General features: G+C 42.0%; 1 protein-coding gene across 5 annotated transcripts in view; it reads right to left on the bottom strand.

Moving 5' to 3' along the window:
* Positions 1–15357, bottom strand: part of ska1 (spindle and kinetochore associated complex subunit 1) — a 61298-nt gene that overhangs the window by 11199 nt on the left and 34742 nt on the right. For all 5 annotated transcript variants that reach the window (XM_070861991.1, XM_070861978.1, XM_070861972.1 and 2 more), the window contains exon 6: positions 3231–3400. In XM_070861991.1, the coding sequence (XP_070718092.1) occupies positions 3231–3400 (170 nt within the window). The remainder of the gene's footprint in view (positions 1–3230; positions 3401–15357) is intronic.

Below are 15357 nucleotides of genomic sequence, written 5' to 3'. Positions count from 1 at the left end.
CTGACATTTGAGAGACTGGATCGACTAGCCCTTTATTCACTGGAGTTTAGAAGGATGAGAGGGGATCTCATAGAAACATATAGAATTCTGACAGGACTGGACAGGTTAGATGCAGAAAGAATGTTCCCGATGTTGGGGAAGTCCAGAACCAGGGGACACAGTCTAAGGATAAGGGGTAAGCCATTTAGGACCAAGATGAGGAGAAACTTCTTCACTCAGAGAGTTGTGAACCTGTGGAATTCCCTACCGCAGAGAGTTGTTGATACCAGTTCGTCAAGAGGGAGTTATATATGGCCCTTATGGCTAAAGGGATCAAAGTGTATGGAGAGAAAGCAGGAATGGAGTACTGAGGTGAATGATCAGCCATGATCTTATTGAATGGTGGTACAGGCTCGAAGGGCCGAATGGCCTACTCCTGCACCTATTTTCTATGTTTCTATGTGCCTATATTTAAAAAAAAGTCAGAACGAGAAAACTATATATCCATTAGATTAAATTTAATTGTAGGCAAATTGCTGTAAGGTATTTAGAGATTTGTTGTATGATCATCTAGAAAGATTAGTTATCAGGGAATCTCAACATGGCTTCTGGAAAAGGTGGATCTGCATTACCAACTTGATAGCATTTTTTGAAGAGATTACAAAGTTGTTGAAAATCTGATAGATTGATTTTCACCGATCTTGATAAGAGTCCCTTTTGATTTTCAAAAAGCCTTCATTAAGGTGCAGCACAAAAGATTGCCCAGTAAGGTTGCATTTTATGGGTAGAACAACAATTATATGCAACAAGAATGAAACTATCGATAAGGTAACAAAGTAAGGAAGTTACACTGATCTGAATTAGCCCAGTGGATAAAGAGCTTGTTATGCAAGATAAACTAAAGATAAGACATGTCAAATAAATTCTCCTGATATGGAACTGTTATATAATTATGTAATGCAGAAATGTGTGGATTGGCACGTAGAGGGAGTGAGAGAAATGTATAAAAACTGGCAGTTGTACTGAGTATGATGATGCCTTATCATGATAGATTGAGTAGACTGGGTCTTTACTCGTTGGAGTTCAGAAGGATGAGGGGTGATCTTCTAGAAACATTTAAAATCATTAAAGGGATAGACAAGATAGAGGCAGAGAGGTTGTTTCCACTGGTCGGGGAGACTAGAACTAGGGGGCACAGCCTCAAAATACGGGGGAGCCAATTTAAAACCGAGTTGAGAAGGAATTTCTTCTCCCAGAGGGTTGTGAATCTGTGGAATTCTCTGCCCAAGGAAGCAGTTGAGGCTAGCTCATTGAATGTATTCAAGTCACAGATAGATAGATTTTTAAACAATAAGGGAATTAAGGGTTACGGGGAGCGGGCGGGTAAGTGGAGCTGAGTCCACGGCCAGATCAGCCATGATCTTATTGAATGGCGGAGCAGGCTCGAGGGGCTAGATGGCCTACTCCTGTTCCTAATTCTTATGTTCTTATGTATTTGGATCCGTAAAGGCCCAAGATACTGAGCTCAGAACTGTGACATGTTTGACTCCCATACCAACTATCAAGTGTAGTTGTAAGTATGACCATATAATGTAATGTACTATATGCTTAATAAACCTATAAAACCATGTTGACTCTGCCTAATCAGCTTATGATTTTCTAAATGCCCTGTTACCACTTCCTTAATAATGGATTCCAGCATTTTCTCAACAAATGATGTCAGGCTAACTGGCCTGTAGTTCCTAGCTTTCTCTCTCCCTCCTTTCTTAAATAATGGGGTTACATTTGCTACCTTCCAAACCACTAGGGAATTTTGGAAGATCACAACCAATGCATTCACTAGCTCTGCAGCTGCCTCTTTTAGAACCCTAAGATATAGACTATCAAGTCCAGGAGATTTATCAGCTTTTAGTCCCATTCGTTTCTCAAGTATTTTTTCCTCTACTGATCTTAATTACTTTAAGTTCCTCACTCTTTATATCCCACTATTTTCTGTGTGCAAAAGTGGATGTAAAAGATCTTATGGTATTAATTCAAGGAGGGCAGGGAAGGTCTCTCAGACTCCTAACTAATATTTATCTAACCATCACCAAAACAGATTAATGGTCATTTAATTTATTCGCTGTTTGAAGGACCTTGCTGTGCTCAAATTGGGCTGTTGCATACACAACAATGGTGATAACTCTTCAAAAAGTACTTAATTGGCTGTGAAACAATGAACATGAAAGGCTCTATGAAAGTGCGACATGCAAAGTATGGCACTTTTCACTATTTTATATTAAAAACATTATAAGTAGTTAATTGTCATTTAAAATTGTTCATTAATGTTAAGCTATTATCCTCTGCCCATACTCAAAAAAAAGGCTCCAGAAAATATATATTTTTTTAAAATCTATCGATCCTTGGTGGTGGGAGGTAGAAATATCTTAAATGGCTTTATTAACCATTAATATATTAAAAAATATAATTCTATTACAAAGTGAGCAATGCTTGTTCTTAGAATAGAGGTGAAAAAAACTCAAATGCTGAAATCGGAAATAAAACAAAAAATGCTAGAAATCCACATGTGTCAGCATCTGAAAGAGATAGTTTTGATGAAGTCTTACACCCAAAACATTAACCCACGTTTCTTTCAGATATTGTGCATCTCTACCATTTATTGATTGTCATATTTAAATTTTTCAACTCTGGTCTGTTGCCCCCCCCCCCCGCACCAACCCTTAAACCCCACTAGCATAACAATCATAATGTCCTATGAAGTTATTTACCATCTCAGTTCATACCCATCCCTATGATCTTATTTCAGAAACTTAAAATAATTTCCCAAACCACACCCCCACTAAGCTAAGTTTAATTGTACTGAACATTGACCAAGTGTTGCATGTGATAACTAGTCTGAGATTGACTAATAGGACGCGGATACGTTAACCCCCTTTCTTTCTGATCACCAAAAAAGGGCTCCCATCTATTGCTCACCCAATCCGTGGGATAAGTGGGGGAAAATGTCATCGTACCAGTGTAAAAACAGGGATGCTCAAATGCACAAGTTAGCACTTCAGCTCAAAGTCTGGAAATTGTGCAAAGTTGCGATTGACTCTCATTAACATTACATCTTCACTTGAACAGATGGTACTCTTCCTCGCTGCTTTACAAAATGAAATTGCGAGAAACAAAAAAGGATGCACAAAAAATAATTTAAAGACAAGCATGTTGATACATCTTGTTCCTGTACATGTTATTTTTATTTGTACCTTTGGTTTCCTTGGTTTCTTGTTCTTTAAAAGCATGGTACTGGTTACGAGCAGTGTTCGTCATGGATTTCTTTGGCTGGTTTAGGATCTTGTATTTTTCTTTCACAGCCACATTAAGCTCCTGAATCACAGCATTGATCTGATCATAGGTCATCCGACCTTTCATGTACCTAGAATACAAAATAAATAAAAAGAAATCAGAGTCCAATAACATCTCGTTGAAGTAATAAAACATATGCATGTTTAAAGATGATCAGATGGTCAATATAGTAGTAATTTCTACCCAAGATTACTAGATAAAAAAGTGAGGCTTTCTTGGAATTGTGGAAGCAAGAGCAGAAACATACAAAACATGCTGTCCTGAATCTTTAAATGATATTCTAGCAAGAAGCAAATTTTCTCTGGCATTTTCCCAAGGCCCAAGAGAATCGCTCCTGGGCCTCCACCAATGCCACTCTGAAATTGCCTGGGTAGATAGCAGTTTCCATTAACGGATTATGGAAAAAAAAACAAGTAAATAAACACAGACTGCCCTCCAATTCCAAACTAATTAATTTAATAATTGTAACTGCACAGGTCATGATTTGAGATATGGAAATGTCTCACTGGCATTGTGACGGTAATGGGTAGTGGTGAAATGTGCCTGAAGAAAGAACCTTGCATTGTATGTGAACTTTTCACCTCATGTCAACATCAACTCACAAGACCAAGGTATAGCAAATGGGGCTCTATTTTACCCATACCACTTTCTTTCTCAGTCTGCATTTCAGTCTCTCATCTTGAATACATCATAAGGCACAGCTAAACAGAAACTCACTTCAATACCTTTTCATGATTTGCACCAGTGACCTCAAGGATTGAGCCATTCAAACGGAGGCTTATTGGTCAAATAACATACTCTGTCGGGGTAGGTGAAAGAGGGGTTTATCAGCTATTTAGCACTTTACACAGGGAACCTCTGCAGGTTTGAAAGACAATATCAATCATCTCTTCATAAAACCTTCACCAGTAACGGTGAGCACCTTCGAATTCATCTACGTTTTTAAAAAAAAGATTTATGCAACTACTCAAGATGTGTGACAGCTAGATGAAAAGCAATATTCCTACAAGACAGGATAATAAAAAGAAAATAAGTCATGCATGAAATATGCTACAGATAGGTACTATTTTAAATCAACTAAGAGGACTGAAATCTGCTATTAGAAAAGAGTACAGCATTTATTAAAAAAAAATAAAAGCTCTGATCGAAGATGTATTTTCAAAGCTTATAAAGAGACTTGCACAGATTCAGTTCAAGGGTCTGAGAATGTAAAGATGTTGTGTACAGAATAAAAAACCTCAGTGAATTACAAATCTTCAATCCAAACCTTTCTGATGATAGCAAATTACTAAAGTGAACTACAGATATATGTAGTTTGTTTGCCATTGCAATGCAGATTGTATTTCAGTTTTAAACACACAAAACTATATATAAAACTTTGAAAATAAATTATTTGTACAATTCTTTTTAGCAGTATGGCTCAGTTTCTATTCTTATCTAAATATATATGGCGCAGGAGCTGAAGGCATATTGGATGGGTGATAAAAAACATGCCGTTACTATAGAAAGTTCACTAGCATATCTATGCTTCAGAGAATATTGTAATATGCTTCTCAATTTTTCTGATATGAAGCTGAATTGGGACAAGTAAAATTGTGACACCTTGATTATTATTTTTGAATTCATTTGCCCCTCAGTATCCTCCCCTTGCCCTGCCCCTTAAATCTCTCTTGTTCACAGGCCTCTTCTAGCCACGTGCCTCCTAGACCACTACGAGCACTTTTGAGTCACTGCTCAAAGGCAAACAGCCTGGTGGAAATACCTTATTCAATCCTTTCTCCCTGCAGAATAATGCCTGGTATCCACTTAGCACTTTCCTTAGCCAAAATGGGGGAAAGACTTCTTTATGCATCTTTAGCATTTCCATATGCATTACCAAATTTATGAAGGCAACCAGTCATAGAAGTTTTAAATAAAAATTCAATCACATACATCAATAGTTTTTTTGTGGGAGAGAAAGAAGTTAGTGTGTTCAACAATCTACAATTATCCTGGATGATGAACTTTCCATATTTCTACACAATACCGCACACACTTTTAAGGTCTAAAATAGGAAAAAAGACTTGCATTTATATAGAGTCTTTCAAGACCATCGGACGTCTCAAAGTGCTTTACAGCCAATGAAATACTTTTGGAGTGCAGTCACTGTTGTAATGTGGGAACCGCGGCAGCCAATTGCGCACAGCAAACTCCCACAAACAGCAATGTGATAATGACCAGATAATTTGTTTTTTTGTTATGTTGATTGAGGGATAAATATTGGCCAGGACACTGGAGATAACTTCCCTGCTCTTCTTCGAAATAGTGCCATGGGATGTTTTACGTCCACCTGAGCGGGCAGACGAGGCCTCGGTTTAACGTCTCATCCGAAAGACGGCACCTCTGACAGTGCAGCTGGAGTGTCAGCCTAGATTTATGTGCTTAAGTTCCTAGAGTGGAACTTGAACCCACAACCTTCTGACTTAGAGGCGAGTGTGCTATCAACTGAGCCACAGCTGACACTGCTCCAGTTAGTCAAATTAAGCCAATTAGAATTAACTAGTGCAACCCCATAATAAGGCTTAACTCTGACCATCAATTTTGGGTTCATTCCTTTTCCAGTAATCAGCTGCAGGCAAAATGCCAATAATTTTTCAATGAATTGATCATGTACAACTTTCAGTTCTTTCAGCCCTAAACCCAGACATCATCACTAAACACATTGGCAATGGAGGTGTTGTGCAGGAAAAGAACCTCTAACTTGGCCAACATTGAACCCCAACTTTATAATGTTTCCTCCTATCTCCCTCTGGACCACAACCCTGCTACTGACCACCATTACTGACCTCATCTCATCTGGACACAGCCTACAGCCTCAAACCTCGCAGCACCCCAACCCTGCAAAGCTAATTTCTACCCCCTCCCCAAGATACATAAACAACATTCTTTCAATAAACTGATTAGTTCAGTGAGATAAGAAAAAGCTGTGATAATTTCCTCGCACCGTGACTCCACCCTACCCCCAAAGCTGTAATTTCTCCAATGCCCTCTGACATTTTTAACTATTTCAGATTCTATCTCCCATCATTTAAAATTTTTATTTTTTTTTAAAATTCATTCCTGGGATGTGGGCACTGATGGCAAGGCCAGCATTTATTGCCCATCCCCAATTGCCCTCGAGAAGATGATGATGAGCCGCCTTCTTGAACCGTTGCACTCTGCGTGGTGAAGGTACTCCCACTGTACTGTTGGGGAGGGAGCTCCAGGATTTTGACGCAGAATGAACAGCGATATATTTCCAAGTCAGGATAATGTGAGACTTGCAGGGGGAACCTGGAGTTGGTGGCGTTCCCATGCGCCTGCTGTCCTTGTAGGTGGTAGAGGTCACGGGTTTGGGAGATGCTGTCGAAGAAGCCTTGGCGAGTCGCTGCGGTGTATCTTGTAGATGGTACACACTGCAGCAACACTGTGCCGGTGGTGGAGGAAGTGAATGTTTAAGGTGGTGGATGGAGTGTTAATCAAGTCGGTTGCTTTGTTCTGGATGGTATCGAGCTTCTTCAATGTTGTTGGAGCTGCACTCATCCTGGCAAGTGGAGAGTATTCCATCACACTTCTGACTTGTGCCTTGGAGATGGTGGAAAGGCTTTGGGGAATCAGGTGTGAGATACTCGCTGCAGAATGCCCAGCCTCTGACCTGCTCTTGTAGTTACAGTATTTATATGACTGGTCCATAAGTTTCTGGTCAATGGTGAGACACAGGATGTTGATGTTGGGAAATTCGCCGATGGTAATGCCATTAAATGTCAAGGTGGTTAGACACTCTCTTGTTGGAGATTGTCATTGCCTGGCACTTGTGTGGCATGAATGTTACTTGCCACTTATCAGCCCAAGCCTGAATGTCATCCAGGACATACTACATGCGGGCATGGACTGCTTCATCATCTGAGGGTATCTAATCCCTCTACACTTCCATTCCTTACCATGTCCTTCACTTCTGCTTTGAACAGCAACACAAACAGTTCTCATCCAACACTACCCGCTCCACCAGGCTGAACTTCTCAACTTGGGCACAGATTTAAAGTAATTGGCAAAAGAACCAGAGGTGACATGAGAAAAAAAGTTTTACGCGACGAGTGGTTTGGATTTGGAATGCACTGCCCGATAGGGTGGTGGATACAGAGTCTTGGTCCTGCTCTGATCGCTCCCTCTTTGGTTTCCTACACTGTTCCAAACTTGCTCAACACAAGTTCCAAGAACAGTATTTCATCTCTCTGTTGGGCACTCTGTAGTTCTCTGGTCTTAACATTGACTTCATTAACTTCAGGCCTCAGCTATACCACCCCACCCCCATTTCTTCATAACAGCAGGTGCTTATGGAATGGAGAAGAGACAGCCTTGGCCAGAGCACAGTGTTGGCAGGGTTCTGAGTCAATGGTGTAGAATGTTTCTTTCCCTCATCTCACGATTGGCAGACGGATCATATTTTGCAGGCATTTTCTGTTTAACTTTCATACCTACTATACCCACGACATTTTAAAAATCTTTCTAAATTTCACATGCTTTTGTTCTGCATTGACCTCTCCGATCTCATCTCACCATTTCCCCCCTCCATTCCCAAAATAAAACCCTATTTGGGCATTCTTTTGTCTTTTCCATATGTCTGCATCATCTCTCAACCTTTTATGTCACCCGTTTTCTACGTAGTAGTTTGCAGGCCATTTAACACATGGATTCCCCCTGCTTTCCCCCAACCCTTTTTTAAAATCACTTCTTCCAACTTTACTAAAATGGCTATGTATCGCTTAGACGACACACCTGAGACATAACTGATCTTTTCCGTTTACAGATGCTGTCGGACCTGCTGTGTATTTCCTACATTTGCACTTCTTCCCATTTAATTTATCAAGTTTTCTTTAAAAAGGATAAAAAATATTAAATAACTTTTAATTAAGAGCTTCATATATGATAATTTTTTAGCACTAAATTTCCATTTTGCGGATACAATCTCAGGCCACGATTTCGCCAACGGGTGCGAGTGGTATCGGTGGTATGTGGGGAAATCGCTCCCAGCTGTAGCCCACCCTCTAACAGCAATCTTCAGTGGCTGGTGCTTGTTAAGTTCACCCTGTGGGTTTCCTGACAATTAACTGGAAGCGGGTCTGATGACATCATCTGATGACACATCATCAGACTGTTTCCTTAAAGGGACCATTCCCAACTTTTGTTTGACAGTTCTTCTGTCAGTGTCTTGCAGCATTGAGCAACTGCAAACACTGACGAACACTGCACAAGGGTGCAAAGCTGTACCCTGGCTCTCCCATGTCTCCCGCCAGATGTTTATGGAGAGTCACAGCACTCGGCGAGGTTCTCTTCCCTTCCAATGGACGGAAGAGACCTCTCCAGACCAACGCAGCCTGGTTGCACATTGCACAAGAGGACACAAGCAGGGATGTCGGCAAGAGCACCTGGCTGCAGTGGCACAAACCTTTCAATGATCTCAGTAGATCACGAAACTTTACTGCAAAGCCACACTCAACCTCACCCTGCTGTGCCACTCATCACATCCCCATCACTTTGCAGTCCCTACCATACTCCTGCACATCCTTACTCACACCAACTTATGTTGCACCTGCACCCATCCCTCTATCTACAGTATCACTTCCCTATCTCACTAGTCATCCCTCACATTCATCATCATTCCTTGTCCAATCATACCAGCTAACAGCATGTAAGGGTAGTCACTTGGGTTTCAGCCAATGTTCATATAAAGAATCTGTTAATGTGTTGTCAAACATTGAAATCTTTATTTTGAACACGGTGTGTTCTTGGACAGATGTGCGTGCACCTTTGGAAGTGGCTTAGTGGGTTGTAGTGAATGGTCAGACATAAGGGTACCCTGCACAGTGGTCATGAGTGTGAAAAGAATGGCTTGAGCATTGCAGGGGTGCTTTATGGTGCTGATGTGCACCAACCTGGCACATGTGGCAGCCAGGGTGCACAACATCACGTGAAATAAATGTAACCACGGTGAGGCCATCTCTGGCTTCCCAAGCAGCAATGTGGTCAGATGCTGATGGCTTGTGTCCTGTGCAACATCAGGTAATTGCGGAGAAGGTTGGCGCTGTTGGTATTGGGATTATGAGGACCAAGGTGAGTCTTTTTCCAGGGCACTGATGAAGCTGGAATAGATGGCAGCTGAGGCTGAAATGACAGATGCGATCTGTCAATTATGAGAGAGTTGCTCCAAAGAGGCGACAGTGATTAGACAGTTCACTGCAAAGACTTCCAACCTGCATACAGCTCAAAATTTCCTAGCAAATCCTGAAGGCTTCAGCTTGACATTGGAAAGTGAACAGCTGTGAAATGACACACGTGTCCTCGACTCCATCCTGCAGCATGCTACACGCCACCACCTCGGCAAAACTCCAGCCCTGCACAAGGTAGAAAAGGCCATCCGTCAGCTCAAGAACAACAAGGCATCGGGAGCGGATGGAATCCCCGCTGAGGCACTAAAGTATGGCGGAGAGGCACTATTGGTACGAATGCATGACCTCATCTCTCTCATCTGGAAGGAGAGCATGCCGGGAGATTTGAGAGATGCAGTAATCGTGACCATCTTTAAAAAAGGGGACAAGTCCAACTGCGGCAGCTACAGAGGAATCTCCCCGTTGTCAGCCACTGGGAAAGTCATCGTTAGAATCCTCCTCAACCGACTTCTCCCTGTGGCTGAAGAGCACCTCCCGGAGTCACAGTGCGGATTCCGTCCACTACGGGGTATAATGGACATGATCTTTACAGTGCGACAACTGCAAGAGAAATGCAGCGAACAGCATCGACCCTTGGTAGCTTTTATATCACTTCTGCAGCTGTCAACTTGCGAAAGCTATAGAAAGTCACTGAACCAGACTCCACTTACCTGGCGAGTTCCAAGGGGGACGGGAAACCCAACACAAAGATAGTAAAATTGTAAGTGCCTGCTTTTAATCCTCTCAAATACCACGAAACTATGTTAAATATGTTAATGAACTGGCCAACTGCTTGGCATCGGGTTTGCGATCGGCACGCAGACCTGCCAACGGAGAAACTCACATGGCGGCGGGATTAGAGCGGGATCCCGACCCGCTGTCAAACAGGGCCATTTTGACAGCAGGCCCGCCTCCAAACCCGCACTCGTAGGGCTGGGAAGAAACCGGTCTCAGCCCGAGCCGAGTTTCTGAACCCATTTTCTCTCCATCACAAAGAATGCTTCCATTTTTTAACATTGCTCACCTCTGCCCTTACCTCAACTCTTCTGCTGCCGAAATGCTCATCTATCTCCAGACACAACTATTCCAATGTTCTTCTGGCCAGCATCTCGTTTTCCACCCTCCATAAACTTAAGCTCAGCCCAAACACTGCTGTCTGTATCTTATCCTGCATAAAGTCCCACTCCACCAGTCCTTGCTGACCTAGAGATGGAAGGTACTGTCAAAGTAAGCTGAGTGAGTTGCTGCAATGCATCCTGTAGCCTGAAAATTGCGGCCTCTCGGGTGAGCGCGGGCACCCAAAAAGAGGCCTCGTAAATGCCGGCTTTTGGCGCGTGATGCACATGCGCCAAGAACCAGCTTTTTCTTTTGACAGATTGCACGCAGGAGAAGGACATTCATGCGCAAAGATTTGGGCTATTTGCCCAACTCTTGCCCAGCGAAAGTCCTTCAAATTCTGGTAAAAGCAGGCATATAGCCTACTTTTACCAGTATGAGAGTTTTAAATGTTACAACTTATTTTTTTTATATTAAAAACCCTGTCTATGAAGGTAATTTTATTTTGAACTCTATTAAAACATTTTTTTTTTAATTTCAAGAAAGTTAATTTTTCTCCAAAACATTTAATTTAATGCAATTTCTATTCATTAAAAAAAAAAGTGACTTTAAAAAAAAATTTGTGCGCGTGTTTTATTTGATTTTAGGAGTATTCTCATTGATAGTAATGGGAGCTGGGAGCTGTCATTACTATGAATGAGAATACTACATTGTGCTTGGTGGTCCAGGCCCACGTGATCTCAGGATACGCATACGATCCTGGAAGACGTACGCTGGACTGCAAAGTTAGGCCTCGGAGTGCAATCCTATGGTATTTTTGTTAAAAACATTTTGGTCGGAGGCATTCGCCCGCAGGAAGCCTCCCACTGCAATTTCCCCCCATTCCAAATACATTGCGCAAGTGGTGGACATCGAGTTCGCTGGCAGGGTGCCAATCAAGCCTCTCTACAATCTTACCGGTCTTTGGTCAGGAATGTTATGAAATACTCGCCAGTTGCCTAGATGGGTGCAGCCAAACTACATGCAAGAATGTCACCATCAGTCATTCGAGCCCTTGCCACTGGACTCTATTGACCCATTTAATCAATGGTGCACTGTGGCTGCAGTATATATAACCTACAGCATGCATTTCAAGAACTCACCTAGCTTACTTCGACAGCATCTCCCAGCCTTCCAACTTTCCTAATCTCCCTTTTTACATTTTTCAATTTTCTTCTGTATTATTTCCCCTATATTTATCAAATGACGATCATCAATGGAAGCCCAGTCTTTGATGTACACACTGTACTCCTAGTGGGAAAGTACTGAAACTGTACCATAGCCATCTCATTATTTAAATATCGCCCACTTACAGTTTCTTGTTTCATCTGCCATTTTGTTACCTAACCAATTAATCTGGATCAGATTTTCTTTTGTCTAACTAAAATTAGTTAATGTCTAGTCCAACATCTTTATCTTGGATCCCTATTTTTCGTAATCTGTTTTCAATGTGAACCGAATGAGGTCATGGTCAGTTTCCCCATGCATATTCCTACCTTCAGATGATTTGTCCTGCTTCTTTGCCCAAAATCAGAACTAGCAATGCATTCTTCCTTGTTGGATATGCAATATACTGATTAAAGAAACTGTTCTGGATGCATTCTAGAACCTCCTTAGAATAGTTAAAGTCTCCAAGCTTGATGAAATTATTACAAACTGATTTTGTTAGCCCTTCTAAATTACCTACAAAACCTCCCCATTGAGTCAGAACAACGTCTTGGCTTAAGTGATGGGAACTGCAGATGGTCAGTACAATGAATGATTAGACTGTCTCCGTTACATCAACTAAAGCAAATCAAGCCACAACTCAACTTATATAAAAATAGAAAATGCTGGAAATCTCAGCAGGTCAGGCAGCATCTGTGGAGGGGAACAGAGTTAACGTTTCAGGTCGATGACCCTTCATCAGAACTCAGCTTGTCTGCCTCTGAACTAGGAATCTCCACACCCTGCTTAGAACAAAATGCATCCGTTTGAAATATTTCCAAACATTGCAGAAGTGACCAACTTTTTTTTAAATGTACAGGGGTATTAGCAGGTAAAATCATCAGCAGTAGCAGCTACTAAAAATTCTGCCCAGCACGAGCTAGTTTCAAGCCCTTGTACTCATTTGTATTACAATGAATTTTTTTGTGACTTACTTACTCTTCTGCATTTTATATTTAAAAAAAAAACAAGATAAAGTGTTTAAATATTTGAATGCACCAGCTATCATTTGGTTATTATTGTTTTTTCTTAAATTGAACAAAGTATATCTCCACAGAACCTGTACAACCACAAGGCACAGCACACCAAGTAGTTCAACAACAGAACATCCACCACTGTAACCTGGCTGACCCAAGTCCCTTGCTGAAGAATGGCCTCTAACCAGTTAGCAATACCACCCCAATGTACAGAACTGGGTCAGGCCTTCAATGAATCTGCAAATACTGTGTAATATTAAAAAGCATGTACATTTTCTATAATTCAAATGTAGTTTTTAAAAAAGTGGCTTCACGGTTTATAGCAAAAGCTGCACTTAGAAACACAGAAACACACTTGATTAAGGTTTGCAGGAAACACAGTTGGTTTATTTTAAAAAGTCCTGTGGGGATGAGAAGCTTAAAAGAATGTGACACCTGATTGAGAAAATACAATACCATTACTATATGCATATATTCTTAAATATTATCTATGATTGCTCCCATCTTAAGTACAGATTTGGTGCGTAAAATTCCAGCATTTGCAGATTTTAAAAAAAATTAACTATATGTACAAGTCAAGTTTGAATGAAGTAAAGAATATAATAAAAAATTCAATGATATAATAAAAATATCACATTCGTTCTTCGATCCAGTTATCATAATATCGTGAATAATGAACAAAAGATAAAAGTGAATCTAAAGAAAAAGACATAAGAAGTACTTGGATACTAAAGGAGAGGACAAAGGGAATACGAAGAACCTAGGAGAGAAGTAAAAAAAAAATCAGGAAAGCAAAGAGAAATTACAAAATTAAATTATCAAGGGATATAAAAAGAATAAAGTGTGCTATAGACACATAAATAACAAAAGGAAGATTAAGTAGAGTCACTAAAGGAACTCATTAGGTAATGACAGACATGGCAGAAGTGTTGAATAACTACTTCGCCACAATTGTTTTTACTGAAGATAACTAAATAGACATTTAACTAGAGGAGGAGCTTATAAAGAATAATACAGTTGGGATAGGAGAAAATAATTGATAAACTAGTAAAACTAAGAATAAAACCCCATGTCCGGATGGTATGTACCCACAAATACCAAAGGAAACTAGTTTATATGCATAAAAGTTGGGGGGGAACGGGGGGACGGGGGATAGGGGTGAGGGTATGTCCAGAGGACTGGTGGACAGCTAATGTTGTTCCTATATACAAAAGGATGGTCACGATCACTGCATCTCTAAGATCTCCCGCATGCTCTCCTCCCTCCAGATGAGAGAGATGAGGTTATGTATTCGCGCCAACAGTTCCTCTCCGCCATACTTCAGTGCCTCAGCAGTGATTCCATCCACTCCCATAGCCTTGTTATTTTTCAGCTGTCTTGTGGCTTTTTCTACCTCGTGCAGTGTTGGGGTCTTACTGAGGTGGTGGCGGGTAGCATGCTGCAGAATGGAGTAGAGAACACTCGAGTCAAAGGCAGATTCTCGATTGATGAGATCTTCGAAGTGCTCCTTCCAGCGGGCTCTGACTGCCTCGGTGTCCTTGATGAGTGTTTCCCCATTTTTGGCCAGCAGCGGGGTGGGGCCTTGGGTGTTTGGACCGTAGGTGACCTTGACTGTGATGAAGAATCTTCTTTAAAAAAAGGGGACACGTCCAACTGCGGCAACTAAAGAGGAATCTCCCTGCTATCAGACACCGGGAAAGTTGTCGCAAGAGTCCTCCTCAACCGTCTTCTCCCTGTGGCCGAGGAGCTCCTCCCAGAGTCGCAGTGCGGATTTCATCCCCTACGGGGCACAACGGACATGATTTTTGCAGCGCAACAGCTGCAGGAAAATGCAGGGAATCGTGCCAGCCCTTATACATGGCCTTTTTCGACCTTACAAAGGCCTTTGACACCGTCAACCGCGAGGGTCTATGGAGCGTCCTCCTCTGTTTCGGATGCCCCCAAAAGTAAGTCACCATCCTCCGCCAGCTCCACAACGACATGCAGGCCGTGATCCTTACCAACGTATCCATCACAGACCCAATCCACGTCTGAACCGGGGTCAAGCAGGCTGCGACATCGCCCCAACCCTCTTCTCAATCTTCCTCGCTGCCATGCTCCATCTCACAGTCAACAAGCTCCTCGCTGGATTGGAACTAAACTACAGATCCAGTGGGGACCTGTTCAACCTTTGCCGTCTCCAGGCCAGGTCCAAGACCACACCAACATCTGTTGTCGAGCTACAGTATGCGGACAACGCCTGCGTCTGCGCACATAGAGGTTGAACTCCAGGACATAGTCGACGTATTTACTGAGGAGTACAAAAGCATGGCTTCACGCTAAACATCAGTAAGACAAAGGTCCTCCACCAGCCTGCCCTCGCCACACAGCACTGTCCCCCAGTCACCAAGATCCACGGCGCAGCCCTGGACAACGTGGACCACTTCCCTTATCTCGGGAGCCTCCTATCAACAAGAGCAGGCATTGACGACGAGGTCAAACACTGCTTCCACGGCGCCAGCGCAGCCTTCGGCCGCCTGAGGAAA

Source organism: Pristiophorus japonicus, chromosome 2, assembly GCF_044704955.1.
Source record: "Pristiophorus japonicus isolate sPriJap1 chromosome 2, sPriJap1.hap1, whole genome shotgun sequence".
In the NCBI taxonomy this organism is placed as follows: Eukaryota; Metazoa; Chordata; class Chondrichthyes; family Pristiophoridae; genus Pristiophorus; species Pristiophorus japonicus.
The sequence above is the reverse complement of the archived record's forward strand: the minus strand, read 5'-3'. Positions and strand labels throughout refer to the sequence as shown.